The 20,227-nt window shown below is 42.2% G+C and overlaps 1 protein-coding gene across 5 annotated transcripts in view; it reads right to left on the reverse strand.

Moving 5' to 3' along the window:
- The window catches only part of rapgef1b (Rap guanine nucleotide exchange factor (GEF) 1b), a 44,836-nt gene extending 30,008 nt beyond the window's left edge, over positions 1 to 14,828 (reverse strand). For 3 of the 5 annotated variants that reach the window (XM_085464092.1, XM_085464093.1, XM_085464091.1), the window contains exon 1: positions 14,505 to 14,828. In XM_085464092.1, coding sequence (XP_085320218.1) covers positions 14,505 to 14,532 — 28 coding nt within the window. In that variant the 5' untranslated portion in view covers positions 14,533 to 14,828. The remainder of the gene's footprint in view (positions 1 to 14,504) is intronic. The other 2 variants (XM_085464095.1, XM_085464094.1) reach the window with 1 other exon arrangement.
- Positions 14,829 to 20,227: the final 5,399 nt, after the last annotated feature.

Consider the following 20,227-nt stretch of genomic DNA (forward strand, 5'->3'; position numbering starts at 1 on the left):
TCTCATTCTCTTCATATTTTGCTTGGAAAAATGGGAAGTAAATGCAGTGATTTATTTATTGTTTAAAGATGCACAAAAATACTATATATAAGGCAAAAACAGAATTTATATAATTCTTAACTTTAAGTTCACATTAGTTATGAGCACCTATATTCTTCAACACAACAGGAACTCTCTTAGACAGCTTTCTTGCCACTTCTTTAAGTAGTCTTCAGGAATAGATCTCCAGACTCATTGAAGAACACACTAAGCTCTTTAGATTATGTTGTTATCAAAATGATCCCACACTGGTTTAACAGTGTTGAGGTTCAGGCTCTGACTGATATCGTTCCATTGTCTGTTCTTCTATCCAGGTATGGTTTTACTGCATTGGCAGCATGTTTGAAATCACTGTCATGTTGAAAAATGAAGCTGCTGCCAATCAAATGCTTTCCAGATGGTGTTGCAGCAATTTGGACACGGTCCGCAACACCACTGGCTGAAAAGCAGCTCCTAAACATGACAGAGCCTCCACCATATTCTACAGATGGCAGTATGTGCTTATGTTGCACCTCTCTCCTAACCTCCTCTTACATATTGACAATGACTTGAACCAAACATTTCAAATATGGATTCATCACTCTATATGATGTGCTTCCACTGAGTTTTATTCCAGTTCTTGCATAAGTTGGCATTCCCCAGTCTTTTCTCCTTGTTCCATCTTGACAGCCACACTTTCACTGACACCAATTCTGATGAGGCTTCACCAAAGCAGGTAGATGAACTGAATAGCCAGATCTCGGGTCCTGTTTCAGGTCTTTGCTGTTTTTTTGTCTTCTATTTTTTAAAGACTTGATGCTCAGATACTGTTCATCTGCTCTAGATAGTTATTTAGGCCTTCCACATCTTCTTTTGTCCTCCACTTGTTTTTAAGGACACTGAATGTCATGCTGAGTTATGCCATGTTTTTCATTGATAGCTCTTCTGGAAACACCTTCTTGCAAAAAATACTGTTTTATTCCTGTCAAACTCTTATCTTTGGCATTTTTAATAGATTAAACTAAATATAAAGGAATACATTATGTGTTGTTGCAATAGGCTGCTAGTAACAGAGTATCTAAAGACAGTTAAAATTGTTTTTTGTCAAGTTGTCTGTCATGTGGCTTAACTGGACTGGACAGAAAATTAGCAAAGAAGGCCAAACAGTCAAAGAAAAACTCTGAAAGACCCTCAGAATGCCTGGAGAACTGTTGCTCAAGTCCACCTGGAAGCAAAATAGAAAGAAATGAGGAATTTTTGCACAGTACAGTAATGAGGCACTGGCTAACAGCTAACTTAAAAGTAACAGAGGAAGTGCAATGGTGGAGTCCATAGTTAACCAGCTGTGCTGTTTGAGCATGAAGTTCAACGACGAGGAGCCACAGTGAGGCCGAGATCATCAAATCCACTCAACCAGCAAGTAAATGAGATACAGATACTAAGTGCTCGAGTCTATTGCAGTCCACTTAACAAATGAGCATATGAGACGTGGGAGATCGTTTCTGCTTGTGCAATGCAATTATAAATGATAAATTTCTTTGGCCATTCAATTCTCAACCGAATTCTGAAGTGCAAAATAAAAGGTAACGGGCAAGAAAAAAAAAAAAAAAAAAAAAAACTGAACTGGCATAAGAACAGTTACAAAAAAGAATTACCACCAACTACAACCAATTTGCAGCTGTCAGACTGATGAGACACTTTCAAAGTTAATTTATATTTAAATGAATACTTTGCTCAAGTGATACATTTCCAGCTCATTTGTAGAATTCAATTACTCCACAAAAACTGGAGCGACAAAACTCAAATGGGTTTCTCACATTACATCACATTCGTTTTACCAAAGCAAAGCATTTATCACGTTTCATTTCTAAGCACACAAAAGTACACGCTTATTTTTATCCCCTCCCAAGTCAATCTCTGTTTCAATAAAGCACGCCTCAGCCGATACTTGCATAAGCATGCCCTTCAGTATGTCAGTGACCAGGAACGCAAACCCCACCAGCCATGGGTCACTGGTCAGGAGCAAATATCAGTGTGGTGATGGAGGTGCTCTGGGTGCTGCGTTGCATGGTAACAGAAGGCCTGGTCAACCGTGGCTAACAGAGCATGACCGCACAAACACAGGCAATCTATAAAGCACATCTATAACACAAAAAAGCTAATCAGATCCATAACTGTTTAGAGAGGTTGTGGCTGGTCATCTGTATGCGACATGAAGATGAGCAAGTGAACAACAGACAGCAGGGCAACAATAACAAAAAAAGAGAAAAAGACAGTCTCTTTCCTGTTTCCTGACTGTTTGTGCAATTTGCTTTCAGATCTAAGCAGACAGCACACAATAGGCTTATGATTAAGAATACTATCTATATCTGAATCGGTATCTATAAAGGGAAACTCCTGCTTTGCAAGAGAGGCATCATTACCCTTCTGAGTCACAAGATTGCAGAGATAAAAAGATATCAAAAGCACCTTCTCCCACTTTCTCGCCTTTTTTTTTGTCACTTTGGAGTTACGGCAGCCTAGAAAAGGCATAGGATAACACTAAACATGCAGATACGATCTGATTCCCAATATGACAAACAATGGCAAAGAAAGAAAGAAAGAAAAGAAAAGGTGTGAAGAATCTACAAAGTAACCTGCAACTATAATTATCAGAGAGGGGAGGAAAATATGTCACATTAGGCCACAAAAAGAAACAGAAAAATCCAGCCTAATCTCTTGGTGACACATTGCATTCTTGAGTCTGTTTGTTTGTGATCTGAAATGAGCTGTGCATCTTAAACCCACTTTGAAACAGATAGTAATCTGCTATTCACTGACTTCTCAATCCATCATCCTTCATGGAAAAGTAGCTTGAAGCAATGTTCAGAGGCAGTATTTTACACACACGCACACTCTGAAACAGAACAATGATGGGAAACAAAGTGGTATAGTCTCAAAACAAAAGTCTTAAATTAACACATCTACATTTAAGGCTACTGAGGTTAGAGTAGACTATGCACGCTTCCATAATTACACAGCTTGCAGATGAGATGCGGTAGATGATGTGTAACATTATTCAGGGTAGTGGGTCAGTGTGGAGCTCTGGATATGCTGGCATGCTGCAAGTCAGTGAGTTCATTCATGCAGCTCTCTTTGCTTAAAGACTGGTAATAACTGTATATTTTGCAGCACGTAAAACAGCTTTTTTTCTTAGTTTTATAAGATATACATGTCACAGTAATAGTGTGTAACCCTTGTATACTCTGGATGCAAGAGCGACAGATCTTTAAGACTTGCAACGCCACCACGATCCCGACTTCACTGCAGATACGCTCAAGGAAGTCTTTTTTTCTGTAAATGAAGCTATTAACACAGCATGAGTCAAAAGTGAGTCATTCCATTAACTGCTCTGGTTAAGTAGCTTTTAAGGAATGTTTGATCATTTTGATTAGACGCTGGGTGGATTTTAAGGCTGTATGCTATTTAACTGATGCAGGTCCTGTGTAGCCTGGTGGTGGCGTTTCAGAAGAGGGTGGGACCATTAGGCCCGCGTATTGTGTGGTGGCATAAACATTTACAAGTCTCGAGCCTCAATGCCTCCTCTGTTTAACTATAAAGCCAGCAGAACTCAATCTTCCAAAGCTCTGTGTTTCTGGAGCTAACACAACCTTTTCCCCTCTGCTGCTGCAATAGGAAGGTGGTTCATTACTGATAGCATTTCTTCTTCTCTACTTACTTTGTGCTGATAATGTCTGTCACATTGTTCGTCTGTGTTTCCACACTCTGTAGATCTATGACTAACGCTACACACTCATTTATCCTCTTCACTCACTTTGACTCGCTTCCTTCACAATAGTATGATTCATTTAAAAACAATTATTGCAATACACTGTATATGCTTCAAGGATAATACCACACTGCACTGGCTATGCAATATTATGAGTATTTAGATAATCCTCACTCTTGGATGCTTTCAGTATGGGTCTGTGTATTAATGGCAGGCAGGGGATGAGCTAATGGAGCTATTTGATGGAAGCGCTTGGCAGAGAATTTCATACAGGTTGTACTGAAAGCTATGGAGTGAGCCCTAAGGTCTAGTTGACTCAATTGTCCTCTGTGTCAGAGCGCAGGAACCCACACCAGCATCCACAGTCACAAACACAAAGGTTCTCCAAACTATTCAACCATGAGCAACAAAGGGTGGCAGAGGGGATGCCTTAAGGTCTGATTTTCAACAGCATCATCAACGCACAGAAAAAACATGCTGGAAGCTTCTGCTGACCCAATTGTTAATTTAAAAAAGGGAAAATGGTGACAAAAAGGGGACAAAGGGCTTGAATAAATAAATAAATTATCGCACTGTTTAAACTGTCCAGCTTTTCACGTACAAAGCAAAAGCATGATCGGTAGTGATGCAGTTAGCACGATGTTCATTAGATGCACTGGGAGGCGTAACGTTTTGCAAACAGACGGCAGCATGGTGGACAAAGGATAGCCAGCCGGCAAACATCCTGAAGAGAAGCAATCTCATCTCAGCCAGTGCACAGCCTTAATACCGGAGAGAGAGCAGTGTGAAGCACGGGGGGAGCAGGACGTTCATGAAGCAGTATAAGGATTGATTTCTTCATGATGTGATTTTTCCCCCATTTCCAGAAGGACAAACGATTATCTGAGAAAATAATCAGCAGATTAATCTACAACGGAAAAAAAAAAATCATTAGTTTAGCACCTAATTGTGATATTGATGGTTTTGTCATCTAGGAATCCATAGCAGTATCAGCTAATGATTCCATTAATGTGATGTGAGAGGCAAACGAGGCCACAGAGCAGCACGCTAAAGCTTTACTGGAGGGCAGGGGCAGTATGATGGAAAGGGTTAATAGCGGGGTGGGGGAGCGGAATTCACACAACATACACTTACACACCATCCTGGGTACCCCTCCTGTTCCTTCCCCGCTGACGCCTAAGTCACTGCTATGATTTCCTGTCCCTCGTCTCCCTCCCCTCTTCACAGCACAGAGCAGCCTGGACTCTGTAACTAACCCCCACATAACAACTTACCTTATAAAAATAGGTGGTGTCTAATAGCACATCACTAACAGACGCACACATTTACACAAACACACACGACACAAAGCAGCTCACTGCGATACACAACCACCCAACACAAACATGCTCAAACCAGCCTGATCCTTCAATTGACCTTCGGGCTGCAGCAATTTACTGCATTTTTTAGCAATCTATTTAAAGCTAGCTTTCTGAACCGATTCTTTCAGTAAAGTGAGACAGACAGTGTGGCAGGCGGCAGGTTCACCTGGGGTGAAACCGATAGACTAAGAAGCACAAAGTGCTATAAATACTCAGCTTGTCAGTATCTCTAACATCAAGCAGCACCAGAACAGAGACACTGCAACAGCTAAAAAACCCCTGTGATCTGCTGAGAATGAATTCAGAGTTCTCAGAGAACGGCAGCTGTTTGCCTCTTGCCAAACAGGCACTATAAAGCACTTGAGATAGGAGAACGATCCTACACACAGACAAACAGCCACAAGAGAACCGATCACTTCACTGTTGAGCACAAGACAGAGACAGATACAGAGAGGCAGAGAAGCACAGGAAACAGTAAATGGCCTCAACAGCAAGGAGTGGTACCACGCTCTCCATGTTAGAGAGCCGCACAAAGCCGATCTTGTCTGTGCAGCGGGCCACTCGTCATCCACTTGACACTTTGTGCACAAACACAGCACTGGATGAGACTGAAAGAGAGATGCCACATAATATATTTAATCTTACAGATCAAATGCACCCTGGCATACCAAACTTTGTGAAAAATGTCCAAATGTAGCTTCTTAAAAATAGCCTTGGATGACAGACGTGTCCTTTACAAAGACAAGACTTGCCCACGTATAGACACTTATAATTAGGCAGCCGTCGTCTAAACTGTACTAGAGAGATTTGAATCACTCATACACAAAAAGAAAATTAAATGCAACTTTGTAATTACTTCTATATTAATCCGTAATAACACATTTTTGTGTCATCTTTTTCCAACTGTGGAAAAAGATGACACAAATTTATATTATTTTTGGAAAACAGAGATCGATCTGTAGTCTACATGCTAAGGTTGGGCCACGGGATATAAATACTGTCAGTCAGTGATTAGCTGCAGGCTTTTATACATGTTTGTATGGGGGTTTTGAAAGGGCATCGTAGGAATCACCGTTTTCAATGAGTGAAATGTAGTCTGGCAAAAATCTATGTTAATAGTCACTTCCTAGTTACTTCCTAACGCGCATAATCGTTTATGTCAGTGTCAGCTGCCTCTAAGTGTCTGAGATTTGTTTTGTTTTTTAGTTTTTTTTTTAAACCAGACAAAAGCTACAACTGTTATTTTATTTTTTTATTTGAACTGTTAAGCAGGCTATTATTAGCTCATTCTTGTCATCTGTACCAGTTTACTTGCTCAGCTGATGTCTGTCCACTTATCTGACATTCCACGGGTAAAAAGAAAAAGCTACATATTGCTGTTTCAGATGAATGAGGAAAGTTGCCTCTACATAACTGCATATCACCTTCCAGGGTTTTATTGATGTGCTGTTATTTTTGTCGTCTGTTCTTCCTCAGTATGCAGACACACTGCAGCAGACAGCATGACTGCACTTCCAAAAATAGTATGGTGGGCCCTTTACAATACATCTGACGCTATAAAATGATATCTTCATTTTATGTTTATGTTTTAAACAATAGAAAATTAGGCAGGACGCTTCCAAAGATAGAATCAGCATGGACAAGTCTAAAGACAAGCATTTTGGATGCTGAGGCTTTTGTAACAGAATTTAAGGGGAAAAAAGAATCAGTGAAATTTAACTCATTATTTGCTGTGAGATATCAGTCATATGAAGAGAAACAGGTCAAATAACAACTCAAAGTCTTCTCAGGCCAAAGCTGATAAATTATGTGATTATTTTGCCTTTAACCTCAGAAACATTCCATTTATTTCTGTTCATCATTGCTGTTTTAAAAGCACATTCACACATTCAGGTTGTATAAGAATGAACATCCAAGCAGAAGTGGGTCAGCGAACACTGAAACAAACAAACAAATTCCTGGATTTTGTCCACAGGGCTACAAGCTCATTCAGTCACTGGCGAAGTCAAGATTGTAGATGAAATGCATGCAAACACGCACAATCTGGGATTAATATAAAGAAATCAAACCAAGGATTCACATTCATCTACAACCAAACAAAAAACACCCACACCCACATGCACCTTGACAACAAGGCTGACTTGTTTGCAAGCAATGTCAACTTCTCTCGCTTACCATTCCTGATTTAGACTGGTGTCGGAAACTGGCAGCAACTGTGGGACGTCCCCTTCATTGTATGCCAGCTCCCTGACCCAGCCATGCCACCCTGGGGTCTACATGATTTGACACACTGAACGCAGGAAGGCACGCACACACACATGCACACTAAGGCGCAGCTTGACAGAACCCACCCCCCCGCCTTTAAATAGATTTCTACATTTTCCGCCTTTGAGATTGCTGCTTTCAGGCACACCAATGCCACTCGCCTTTTCTCTCTCTGTGTCCCTGCTGCTCACTTTTCTTCAATAGAAAACTCAACATAGACAGATTTTTCTTTTCTTTCCTTCATCCTTGCAATGGTCAGTACTGTATCTGCAACACACACAGTGCAGTCCCCTGTGTGGATACACAAAACACAAAATACCCTGTTCCCTTCAATCAAATTTCCATAATATCAAAGTGTTAGAGTTACAAAGCGTTACAATAGTGCGTTAGAGCGCTATTGTAACTCAGTCCGAAACAAGAACTGAAAGACAACATCATTGGACACATTTGGAGTTTCAGTAGTGGTTCTCTGTCACACCGCTTTTACTTCTACAATCTCATCACAAACACCAGCAGTCTGAGTGAGGATGCTGTGGGTTCTGGCAGATGGGTTATAAAGACCGTTTGATACGATGCGATCGTTCAGATAACAAAGATTTGGATTTAGACGAGCGAATTGAAGCAGCAAAAAAAGACTTTTAGGCAGTGTGCAAACCAAGTGACACCAAAAAACAACATAAACAATAAGATCCAGAAACTGTTTATTTTGAAATTAAAGCCTCTGTAGTCAAATCAGCAGCTAATAGATGAATAACTACAAAATATTGTCCTTCTGCAGTATGACCAGCTATTTGTGTTTGGCCTCTGTGCATCTGTTTGAAACACATTACTCACGCTACGGTCTCTGCAGAGGGCCATCATGACTACAGGGTCTGGGCAGCTCAGGGTACACAGACAAAATACACACAGTGAACACTGACTTTTGTTGCCTGCTGGGTTGAAATACATAGATTTATTAGGCTGAGCGCACCACAGACTGTGTGTTTTCAAAACAAGGTATTATGGCACTCGGCACTGTGTAATTACATAGCGATAGACTCGGCTACCTTAATTATGGAGCCTCTATGTTATACCAGCTCATCAGGGTGGATCTGTTCACGCAGCTTTAGCAGGAGGAAAGAAAAAAAATCAAACAGGGTTAACCCCAACATGTGGGTCAGAAAACATGCCCAGTTACCAAGGTGAGGCGAGGCAGGCAGCTTGGAGTTAAAATACCAAGATTACAGCTCCATAGCGCACATTTTCTGTATTGTGTAACAGGATTAAGACCAAAGCATGCAGGCACAGTATCAGATCCTAACCTGATGAGCCAGGATTAGAGCAGTTATGGCTTCTGTCTACATTTTTTTTCGGGGGGGGGGGGGGGGGGGGGGGGTAAATAAGGCAAAGAGGAAGCCTGTGATTGAAGGCTGTGGCCCCGCAGAGCAGCCTCCTCAAACTGGGTCCACCCAAAGCTTCAGCAAAGCAAATGAGCACCTTCCATAAAGCCACACGACACAAAAAGCACAGAGAGGAATGTCCCCTGCATTTTATTCCACCAGCGAAGGCTCCAAAGCTTGCAACCGCAGACTCAGACAAATAATCGTCACAAAAAGCAATGCGTGTATGCGTTTATTTTAACATAAACTGCAGAATGAGTGTAACGCCATTAAAACTTTTGAAACCTGATGAGGGAAAAACAAAAAAACAAAACAAAAAACAAAAAAACAAACACACTTCACATTTCTAGTAATGCTCATCTGCTAAAGTAAATGTCCTTGTCTAGTTTCTTCTTTGGGTATTCGAAGTCATTACGAGTTAAAATACCCAACATGCTTGTTTCTCCAGTAAAACAAATGTACAACTGATCACCAGCAAAAGTGCTGTGTGCTGTCTTTACCTGTGTCTTCATCTAAATCACCCTGCAGAGAGGAGTCTGTGTCCTCTGAGGAGGCCTGGCTCCTCCAGCTTATATTGCCCATCCAACAGTCCACGCAGCAACTAGTCCAGGTGATACTGATGCTTACGCCCTTTGTATACTGTGTCGTAGGTCACAGTGGCATTTTTTAGAGCTCTCTCTCACAAAGGCACTGCTGAGAGTTAGTCATAACTAACTTAGCCTCATGATCATCCTCACTTGACTCAGCCACGTTACACAGGACTTCAGAGGAAGAGCCACATATAGCAGTGACACAAGTCAGGAGGAGTCCAGAAGCATTGTGCTTTTCCCAAATCCAATGTGTTTTATATTCATATTCTTATAAATCTTGACTTAAGCAATCCTGGAAGGATGTCTGAGTGGGTGTCGTCACTGGTCCTGGAGAGAGTCCAACACTCCACAGTTATCTGGAATGGAGAATGCACTCAACAGTAATAAGGAAATGAGACGGCCACCTGCGGGAATAAACGACCTGCTCTCTGGCATGTAGGCCAACACGCAGCAGTGAACTCAGGGGAAGCATCTTCTTTCTATCCTTTTGAGATAGATTCAACACCTCAACAAAGTCTCTCAAAAACACACGTGGAAGTTGAGAGATGGGGAATATGACCCGCCAGTGACATACTGCTGCACTGAATTACACGTGAGACCACTGAAAATTATCTCAACTGCAGTCTTTCGCTCCACCTGGAAGGTGATGAAAGCACCTTAAAAATGTTCATGTTACAAAAACCCAGACTTCCCTTCGCTTCTAATCGATTGCCCTGGTCCAGCCATTACGCCACATGTAATCCATCCATTTCTCTATCCGATTCACTCTCTGCTCACAGACTTTATCCACCCTCTCCCTTTCTCTTCCCAAGCTCTTTTCCCTCCCTCTTTTTGCATTCCCATACACGGCACCAAAAAAAATAAATAAAAAATGTAATTACAACACAGCTAAACCTATATGGGAAAAGCAAGCCTCTCATTCTGTGGTAGAGGGAGGGTGAAATGCTTGCTGCCATCAAACCTCAAAATTGCAGCATGACAAACCAGTGCTCATAGCTTGCTCTGTGCAACAGTGGGATCACTCATCAGCAATGTGGGCAGACCGAGTTATCCCGGGGAACCCTTTTGTAATCAGGACTGCTTTAGCTCTTGCTCAGAGTTTTTTTGACCCAGGCATGCAGAGCTCGGCATTTACGGACATTAGGAAAAAGAAGCTATTTTAAGTCTGAAGCAACGAGCTAACCGCTTAGCAAACGAGGGCCATCGAAGTTTCACACACACACTTTAGTTTTAGCTCTTGTAATGCCTGACAGTAAACAGTGCAGCTAAGACCCTTTCAAAGGGTGAACCACAGATGCGCACTGCCACACTATGCAGCGAGGGGGGTGCAGGGAGTCTAAAATAAGGAACTGATGGATCAGTTCTGCCGCTGCGGCTGGCTACTACCGTTGACTGTCCAGTAACAGAAGAGTCCGCAAGCTAATTTTAAAACACTGCACTGCTGCTCTCACGACTTTCTTACCAACACTGGTGTGCCAAAATGTGTCGTGTCACAACCCCAGTCTGCATGAGGGAAATTTTTGCAACCGTGAAAATCTCAACAATCTTTTCATAAGCAGCTTTTCTGGTGTGTTTAAATGTGTGTTTTGAGCTGTAAAGTGTGCACAGCATCCAAGCCTAATGCGAGTGGGAGAAAAAAAGAATTGTTCTTCTTTTTATTTCATTTTTATTTATTTTTTATTAAATTAATTTTATTAAATTATAAAATTTTTATTTAATTCACAAATGACTACGTGCATCTTTGAAATAAATGCCGCTCACGGGATAGAAATATAGTCTTGTAGTTCATCTTTAAAAAAAAACTCAAGCCAAAAAAAGCAATACAGCACGTCTTAGTCGTGATCACCTGATATTATAATAAAAATGGGTTTTTTAAAAAAGACATCTCTCAGTATTTTGTATATCATTAACAGGCTAATGTTAGCAGACTGAAATGAATAAATTAAGCACTGACAAACAAGCCCAGCTAGCCAACACACACACACAAACACACATGCACCCCCACCACAAAAACATGTTACAAAACTTTGCACTAACGCCGGCCAAGTGACTACAATAACTCAACCCAGAGCTGGTATGGTGTTTTAGAAAGCAGTGGCTAAAGAACAGATGCTGTTCTCTGCTGCTGAAGTAGTAGTAACGTTAGTGCATTAATGTAGCTAACTTACCTAAAAACAAAAACAAATACTAAAAGATATCGAAAAGCTGCACTGTCTCTCACATCACCTTTGACTGTACTGTCACTGAGACAGTGCATGAAAACTAGTTATTATTATGACTGCTATTATTAGAAAGACACCGGTGAAAAGAGCAGTGGAACTCTGAGGTTTGAGCAAAATAACAATCTTTAAAGTGTACAAAGGGCACATATCCTGGCAACGGGGAGCAGTTAGAACAGATTTTTATTGACCCGTGCAGTTTTAGAATGGTTTGTGTGAATGAAGGCTTCCTACACATGTAGACAAAACAAGAACGGAAATACAAATCGAACGAAGGAAAACTCATCCCAGGTGATGTGTCTCTGTTTTTACGCCGAAGATCTCCCTAAAAAGTGGATTCTGGGTTGGTTCTTCAAAGTGACGCTAAATGGTTTTTCTTTCTTAAAATTTTGTATCGCCTTCATTTCAAAAATTAGGCCATCTTGACAACAACAAATCCCATTTCAGGACTGCTGCGCTAAATGTTTCACATCTTAATTTAACTGCAACAGTGGAATCATTCTAAGTGGGTCATTTAAAGTATGACATCCAACAAGTAAACATACGGTACGTACATAAAACGCTGCGGGATTAGAAAGTGTCTGAGCAGAGTCTGAAAGTCACAGTGCAGCACTCTCAAAACCAGCCAGAAATAATTCCCGTCAACAATGCATCGTTCACCAGTGATAAGCAGTGGATGAGAAGTATTTTTAACTTTTGATCAATGTCAGCACCCCCACAACTATTTATACTACTAATCATGAGCTCATTTAGCAACACTCGGAAAACTTAAATTGCTTAACGCACTGAAAGACAGGAAAAAGAGAAGAAGAAAAAAAAAGATGCCTTGGAGCTATTAATATGTGCTGACACTGCACACCAACCCAGTCATTCAGCTCACATCATGTACTATTATTAAGGCAGGCTACCTGACAGCATCTTCAAGTTTTAGCTTACACCAAAATGTGATCACACAGACTCAAAGCTTTTAAGCCTTCTGAGAAAAGCATTAAGAAACAGCTTCGGCTGTCTGGCTGCTGTTACGTTTTTTGGGGGACAAACACCGCAACACACTGAATCTGTTTATGGATTTCAGTTTTGGGCTGCTTGAGTGATGAAGTCATGTCGGTGAGTACGTAGAGAATGGGATTCAGCGCAAGAACCATCCATCTGATTTCATCAGAGGTGACACGCCTGGGCTCCACCGCACATGAGGTTCGCTTTTGCTTCCCGCGGGAAGGGCAAATTAGTGACTGGGTGACACCATCCCCGGTAATCGGAGGAGTATGTTGATGCAGCTAGTGAATTTGGTGTCCATGTGTTTGCTCCTCAAGGCACCATTCTGCCAGCGACTAAAACTGTCACCCTGTTTCTATCCAGTCTCCAGAGACGAAGCCTTTCACACTTTCTCTCACACTCAAGCACTGCCTGCTGCAGAGTTTTCTGTTCTGAGTCCCAAGTCTCGCCCTTCCCTGTTTCCATTACACTAGCAACCACCACAGTGTGTCCTTGGGGACATATTTGGGATCAATAGGCAGATGAGAACAGACCAACAAGTAAACAACTGGGAAGAATGGAAGCAGGGGAGAAGTGATGGTTTGGGTACTTGCTTTTAAGTTATCAGTTAAGCAAAGAGTCTACAAAAAAAGAAAACAAAATAAAAAACTCTTGCATTGCCTCTGACTTTTCATTTAGTTGTGACCATATGTAGTCATCTGTCCGCAAGACACGAAAGGAATCGGAAACTTTTACGCCTATGAAGAATGACTGAGCTAGTGGAGGATGACACTCCCTCCCCTCCTGTTATTGGGGGCTCTCAGTGTGTGTGTGTGTGTTCGCCTTTTCGCCCACTTACTGCAGGCAACACTGGGCAGGACACTATGTGGAGCGAAGCAAGGAGACAGCTGCTGGAATGGGATGCAAGTGTAGCTGACGGGTATAAAGTTTCCTTCCCAAAATCCCATCCATACCCCAACACTACTGCGTTTCCTCCCGTAGTGATTGTGCTCCGCAGTGAGAGTGAAAGTGAGAAAGTGAGCGACACGAGTAGACAAAATGAAAAAAATAAAAATAAAAATACGGGTCAAACCAACAACAAAAAAATGCCACGTGCACAATAGTGAAAATCAACACAAATACACACCCAGCAGCCCAGCGCGTGAACGCAATCCCATTCCAGGGGTATCAAGGCAGCTAGCCTTAGCCAGTAAAAGCTAACCTTGAGCTGCTGCTAGCTAAACCCGTCTTTAGATGTTCGCGGACGGCCAATTGGGAAGCAGGAGAAAAATGTCACACGATATATTCACTCATTTACGCGTCTTCCAAAGGGGAAAAAGGCGAAACACACGTGTTTCCTCTTGAGTGAAATTCAGAGATTTGTCCCGAGATGGTTAGCAACGCTCGCAGACAATCAAACCGGGGTGGTGTATTTACGACCCCCGTACCGAGAGTGAATGGAGAAATGCCGGTGTAGTACCATGGAAGAAAAGCCAGCACGATTTTTCTTAAAAAAAAAAAAAAAAAAAAAAAGCTATTTCCCCGGATTAGCTCGCTAAACTGTTTTGAACACGAGAAGCTGTATTATTTTAACTAATGGATCAGTTAACCAGCTCTCCTTAAGTCAGCCTTTTGGTTTAAAAACGGGACAAAAAATATGAAAATATCATTAGCCGCTACCAGCTAGCAGACGCTTTATTTTAACTGGATAGCCGAGAAAAAGAACAATCCGTGAGGCCCAATTAAACCACCATTTACACCCAACACACTCATCCAAGCTTTATCTGGAGCACCCCCTTTTTTGTTGGCGTATGTGTTGGTCAACAGACCCCCATAATTTAATCCATCCGAGCCCCGTGTAAGGGAGACCGTTATACAGTATCCCGAAGGTGGAGCGGTGAGGTTCAGTCTAGCCGGGCAGGACTTACCTTGCTTGCTCTCTATTTTTCTCGACATTTTCGTAGCCAGCAGCTGTGATCCCACTCGCAGTTCAACAAAACCGTAGCTACAGACGAGCCTCGCCGTGCCTCTCCTCGGATTATTCCCTCATTTTCGATATGTTGTTGTGTCCACGAGATGATTCCGCCCCGGTTAATATAATATATTTATAGGCCACAGACATTGGTACGGTTATAAACTGCCTCCGTCCGTCTCCGGGTAATTTTCACTGGATACACACACACTACGCTCACGTTAATGCTTTGAGCGGAGACTCGGCTAGGGTAGGCTATCATCCAGTGCAACAGCGCCCCCTTGCGTCAGGAATTAGCCACGCCATCTGTCAACAAGAGCATGGGCGTGTTTCGATTTCAGTTCAAAGTTAAAGCAAGCCCCGAATGTAAACCATACTGATTTTGCAAGTGCTGTTGCACACAGTCTCATAAATTAAGTCATCTGTCTTTTTCATGCAATTAAATAATAATAATGTGGAAATTCACCAATCATCCATTCACCCATATATCAATCTATCGCAGATGGAAAAAAATGCAGAGTAGCCTGGACGGCAGCGATTTTTTTAACCTCATCAATTTTAGCAGCAGAAGGCTAATGAAATGATGGAGTGCGCAGGCTTCGAACAGCCATTTCAGCAGCTCGGTTCAAAACCAGCATCATGGCCGAAAAGACAGAACAAGTCTTAAAAACTAGTAAAAGCTCCTGAAGAAATCAAGTGTTGCACAAAAAGATAGATCAGGGGTGTTGATCGGTGTGATCATCAAAACAAAGCAATGGGTCTCTATATAATAATTAATAATTAATTTAAGGTTAATAATCAGTTTCAGCAAATTAAAACGATTACATCGCCACTGATGTTTAGATTGCGAGGGATCTAAAGGTTTAAAGCTTTACTCACAGACATTTGGTTCTTTTTTCTTGTTAATATCTATGTTATTCGCATGTTTTGGAATAAAGTTGAAAAGCACATAACGATTAAAAGTACAATACCTGGTTAAATGAAGGAACCTATCTAAACAGACTTGTGAGCGCTAGAAAATGCATGGACACTTCGCAGCTTTTTTCTGGAAGTGTAACTGGTTTGCATTTTTTTTCCTTGCACATGTCTTTTCACTCTGCGTGTATACACTAGTTTGCATTTCTTCCTATTAAAAGAGGGTTTTTCTTTTCCGCTGTCGCCAAGTGCTTGCTCACAGGGTCTCTGATTGGAGGGGTTTCTCTGTAGTACTGTAGGGTGTAGTACTGTAGTATTAAGCGGTTACAGTTAAGGTTAGTGTATTTCTGAACACATTTTTCCTCTCTAAGGCACTTTCAGGGCAGCTTTTACTCTGAAAAAGCAGGATTTCTTGTATTTTTGCTAGTATACTTGCCTAGAGTTCAGTGTGTATGTGTGTGCAGTGTTTTGACCAGGAAACCATCCCACACATCTTGGCTGCATCTTATCCTCCAATCAATTAAGTCAAAAGATAATGGTACGGACAACAGCCAGAGTAACTCTTAATTAGATTTCCCCCCCATAAATGTTTTATACATAGCAGAGGTGATTTATGCTTCGAGTGTTATGAATCACTACTGGCCGTTTGAACATTTAGCATCAGCTCTAGTTTGTATATCTAGAGGAGAACCTGTCATTTTTTCCCACATTTGATCTCTAATCAAATGCCAGTAAATAACAGCATTCACAGAAGTTCTTTTAAATAAGCAAGAATTGTGATTTTAAAAGTGGTAGTTGAAAATTGTAATATTTCAATAATATCTATGTCTTCTGTCATAGACATTTGTTTTTTGTCGATATCTTTTGGCTCATTTGAGCTATCCTAATAAGTCCTGATGTACTAAATAGAGGACATCGTGGGCTTTCCATTGATATGTCATGTGTTTGGGGGCGTCTTTTAGCTCCAAAAGGAAGGCAATCATAAAAAAGTGGAAAGATTCACTGTTCCTCGGTTCTCGGGAGGATATATTAACGTCTGCTTTGTAATTACAGAGTAGTTTGAACCATTTACAAGTTAAATGGAAGCACACAGCCCCCTGTTGGGCACGCTAAAACCTTGCTTAGATGCATATACTACAACTACATTTTTCTTATTTTCTCCCTGTTACCATTCATGTACTGCATGTGACAGGAAAATTAAAGGCCGAGTAGAAGAAGAAAGGGGAAGCATAGCTCTAATTTGATGCTCGTTTCAACTGCTGACTATGGCTTTTGCTCACTTAGTGCTTCACATTATCCTCTCTATTAAAGTGCAACCATCTAGATTATGTCTTGAGTGTACCAAGACGAAGCGAGCATGCCATATCAACTTTTTATGAATAATTGATTTGACTGACAGAGTGATCTACATTCCTTGAGTGATGTGGGTCAGCTCATACACGCGCAGTGCGCCCGTGAACGCAGAGGCATGCATTAAAATACTGAGATAAGGAGTTCATTACACACTGTTGGCCGCTTCTTCTGAGCTTTGGTGCCGCTCACCTCATCAGCGACCGATTTAATCGCTTATCAGAGAAAGGCCTTGAGTGTCAAGGATTCATATTTACACTGGCAGTCATTATGCCTGCTCCCTTGTGCTCTTGCTTGCGCAGCAGAAGCCACACCCGTATAAGAAGTGCAAAGTGCTTGCTTTGTGTGTTTGTGCTAGGGAGAGGTGTGTGGGTGTGTGTGTGGAGGAGGGGAAGGAGTGGAATACGTCCCCCGAGGCTATGATAAAGTCACAGAGGGAAGACAATGATCTGCCAAGCAATGCCAGACTTGTCAGGGCAGGATAGGGCCTCACAGCGCAGTCAGAGTTGGTCTGTTTTAGAGCGTCTTGGTGTTTTCCTGACAGCCTACATTCAGTCTCCCACAGAAACATCCAAGCAGCTGCCTCATCTAATGACCACGTTCAATTTGGGGCTTGAAATTTCAGCTTCACAAGGCAGCGTAAAGCCTCTCTGCCACGAGTGACAACTGATTGCTGGCTCTACTAACGAGACAAGACTTTAAAATATACACAACAATAACTAGAGGAGTCTTCTACATCTTACTGCTTTGCCACACGACTCACATTTGTCTTTGTTTTCTTTCATATCATTTTCACTTTTTTCATTAAATGTCACTTAAGCCTCAGCGCAGCCCTTTGCTGACATCCGTTGGCTGCGTAGTAAACCAAGCACACCGAGTCACGCCGCTTTATGCCACAGAGTGGTGCTCTTGGTCCACCGATCATACTTGTATGCTGGAGCTCAGCCTCACGACCCCGTGGTGGTACACTTCTAGTAATGTGCTGTACATGTGGGTAAATGTCACAGAATATGGTAATACAATGATAAAGCTCTTTGATGAGCTTCACTGAGGGCAGGAATTAAAAAAAAATCTGTATGACCATCTTAATAAGTCACCAAATAGTTAAAAAAATTCCACTAATTAATTCCACTGTTTAAAGTTATAACTACTCCCCTTAATGAAGACAAATGTTTGGAAATAGCAAGCAGGTTAATCCATCACCACGCTCAGATATTCAGGGTCGATACCTTTGATGAATGTGGGAAGCTTTATACTGGTTCACACTGGGAAATTTCCACTCTGGGCTTGCAGCAAGATCAGGTCAGCTGTGCGCTGGATGCAGTTCACCGTTAGACGGGGCAAAGAAAGGAGAGGCAGGAGAGTTTTGTTAGCTGAGAGTTGTCAGCGAGAGCTTTGAGATGGGGTTTGATCTTCGCGGTGGTGCAGTGCTCAAACACAGTTTAAGACTTGGTTAACCTTGGCCAGCGGTCGCACCGTTCTGTCTGTCTCGCATCTGAGAGTTGGAGAAAGAAGGAGGGGATCAGCGAAGCTTATATGAGTGAAATGCATTTTAATTGAGAGGGAGCGGGGGGAAGGCCTACCTTGACAACAATCAGGGTCCTCTGTCTTTGGACCTCTGTTAACGTACAGTGATTTTCAAGAGAGGTTTTCATGATAGGATTAAGATGGTGGGCCGGGGTTGGGAGGTGGAGAAGATGGAGAAGCGTCGAACAAAGAGGACAAGGTGTCTGGGTCATAACCTACTCAATACTGCATGAGAATAGAACAATCTGTCACTGCCACAAACAAACACACTGAGATGTCGACAAGGTTAGGAGAAATCACATGGTGAAGAGAGGGGGTCATCAGCAGTTGTCATGGTAAAACAAACAGTGCTGCATTAAATCTGTGCACTAAAACTGCATATTCAGACTAAAAATTGAGATTTGCTTCCCACACTATATAACGCACACATATACAGTAACTGTTGCAAACATTCGTGGATGCAGCCACGCTATAAACACAGAGAAATTATTTATGTGCTGAGGCAGGCATTGTCGAGCTGCTCTTTAGAGCTCCACGGGACAGCGGGCCTGGCTCTTAGAAAGCCCAGCTGCTCGCCTTTCAAGATCACTCCGTCCTGTCACTATGGCAGAGAAGGTCTTACAGTCTAAACTCACCCCCTCCTCTCCATATTTTCTGTGGCACTTTTAAATAGAGGGGTCGACCTATCTTCGAGGTGGGACCCTCCCTCGCCCTCTGTACCAGGCCTTCCAGTGCTCCTGATTGACATTTAAGTCCGACGGTAGGGTAAAGAGGGCCAAAGAGCATGAAATGAGAACGGCCGCGGGGCTGCACACCGAGACTTGACCACTCCCTTTCTCACACACCCCCGTCGCCCACCTCCATTAGTCGCTGAAGTCCCCTGGGGGAACTGCAGGCGACCCTCAGCCTGAGAGGTGAGCTCACAGTTCCTTAGTGTGAAAGCACAAAGAGGTCGGGATGAGATGTAACGATGCAGAGAACAATTACGGTTCTTCAGATGATCATCTTTGCAGTGAGGCTTGGCCTTCTTTACTTCTTATGCTTTCTCCTTTAGAAGGCTAAATGTCAGCGTTTATCCTTCCCTTTATTTTGCTCAGCAGGTCAGAGGCATTTCAGGGATCTTTGAGGATATCGCAAGCATTTATTTTTTACTTTCCCCCCCCTGCAAATCTTATCTATTAAGATCTATCATACTTGTGTGTACCCTGTAAATGTACTGTGTGGTTTTGTAACATTCCAGTTTCACCACGCACCCATTTCTGTGCGTTTTAAGTTGAAAATCTGCCATTTGAGCGGCCGCCTCTTCACACAAGCCATCGCTCCATTTTCATGCATAATACTGGTCAACCTTACACTGGCAAGTGTTATCAGTGGATATTAGCAGTTGAGCGGGATGCGTCAATGTCTACTCCTGCTGGTTTGGCCTAGTTTTCACAGTAGCAGTTATTATAAGCTAGGCACAGAGTAAGACAGTCTGGTCTGTGGGTATCACACTGCGTGAGGGGGTTACTGTTAAAAGCCTGAAGAGTTTGCAACATGGCTGAGCTGCATCGCTATCCAACTTTACAATCCACACAAGGGCCATTTAACAGGATCAGTGGTTAAAACTCATTAATCGAATTAGGTGTTTGCCGCCTGAAGTTAAAGCTGCTACACTGAGACTTGGATACAGTGAGCTGTGTAAGTTTGTGTTTAAGCAGGCAGGCAGTGGGGACACCCGACTTTGTGAACATAACTGAAGAATGTAAGATATTCAAGCTGATACCATAGATGTTTTTACTAAAGATCTCAGATGAGTTCTAATCTGACCTCAAGGTCAAGGTCAGAGGTCAAGTTTATTGAAAACCTTGTGAGCACATGTTGCTGTATTTAAATACACCTTTGAAA

This window comes from Copadichromis virginalis, linkage group LG7, assembly GCF_057382275.1.
Source record: "Copadichromis virginalis isolate Kocher_CV1m ecotype Utaka linkage group LG7, C_Virginalis_male_GT1.1, whole genome shotgun sequence".
Lineage (NCBI taxonomy): Eukaryota > Metazoa > Chordata > Actinopteri > Cichliformes > Cichlidae > Copadichromis > Copadichromis virginalis.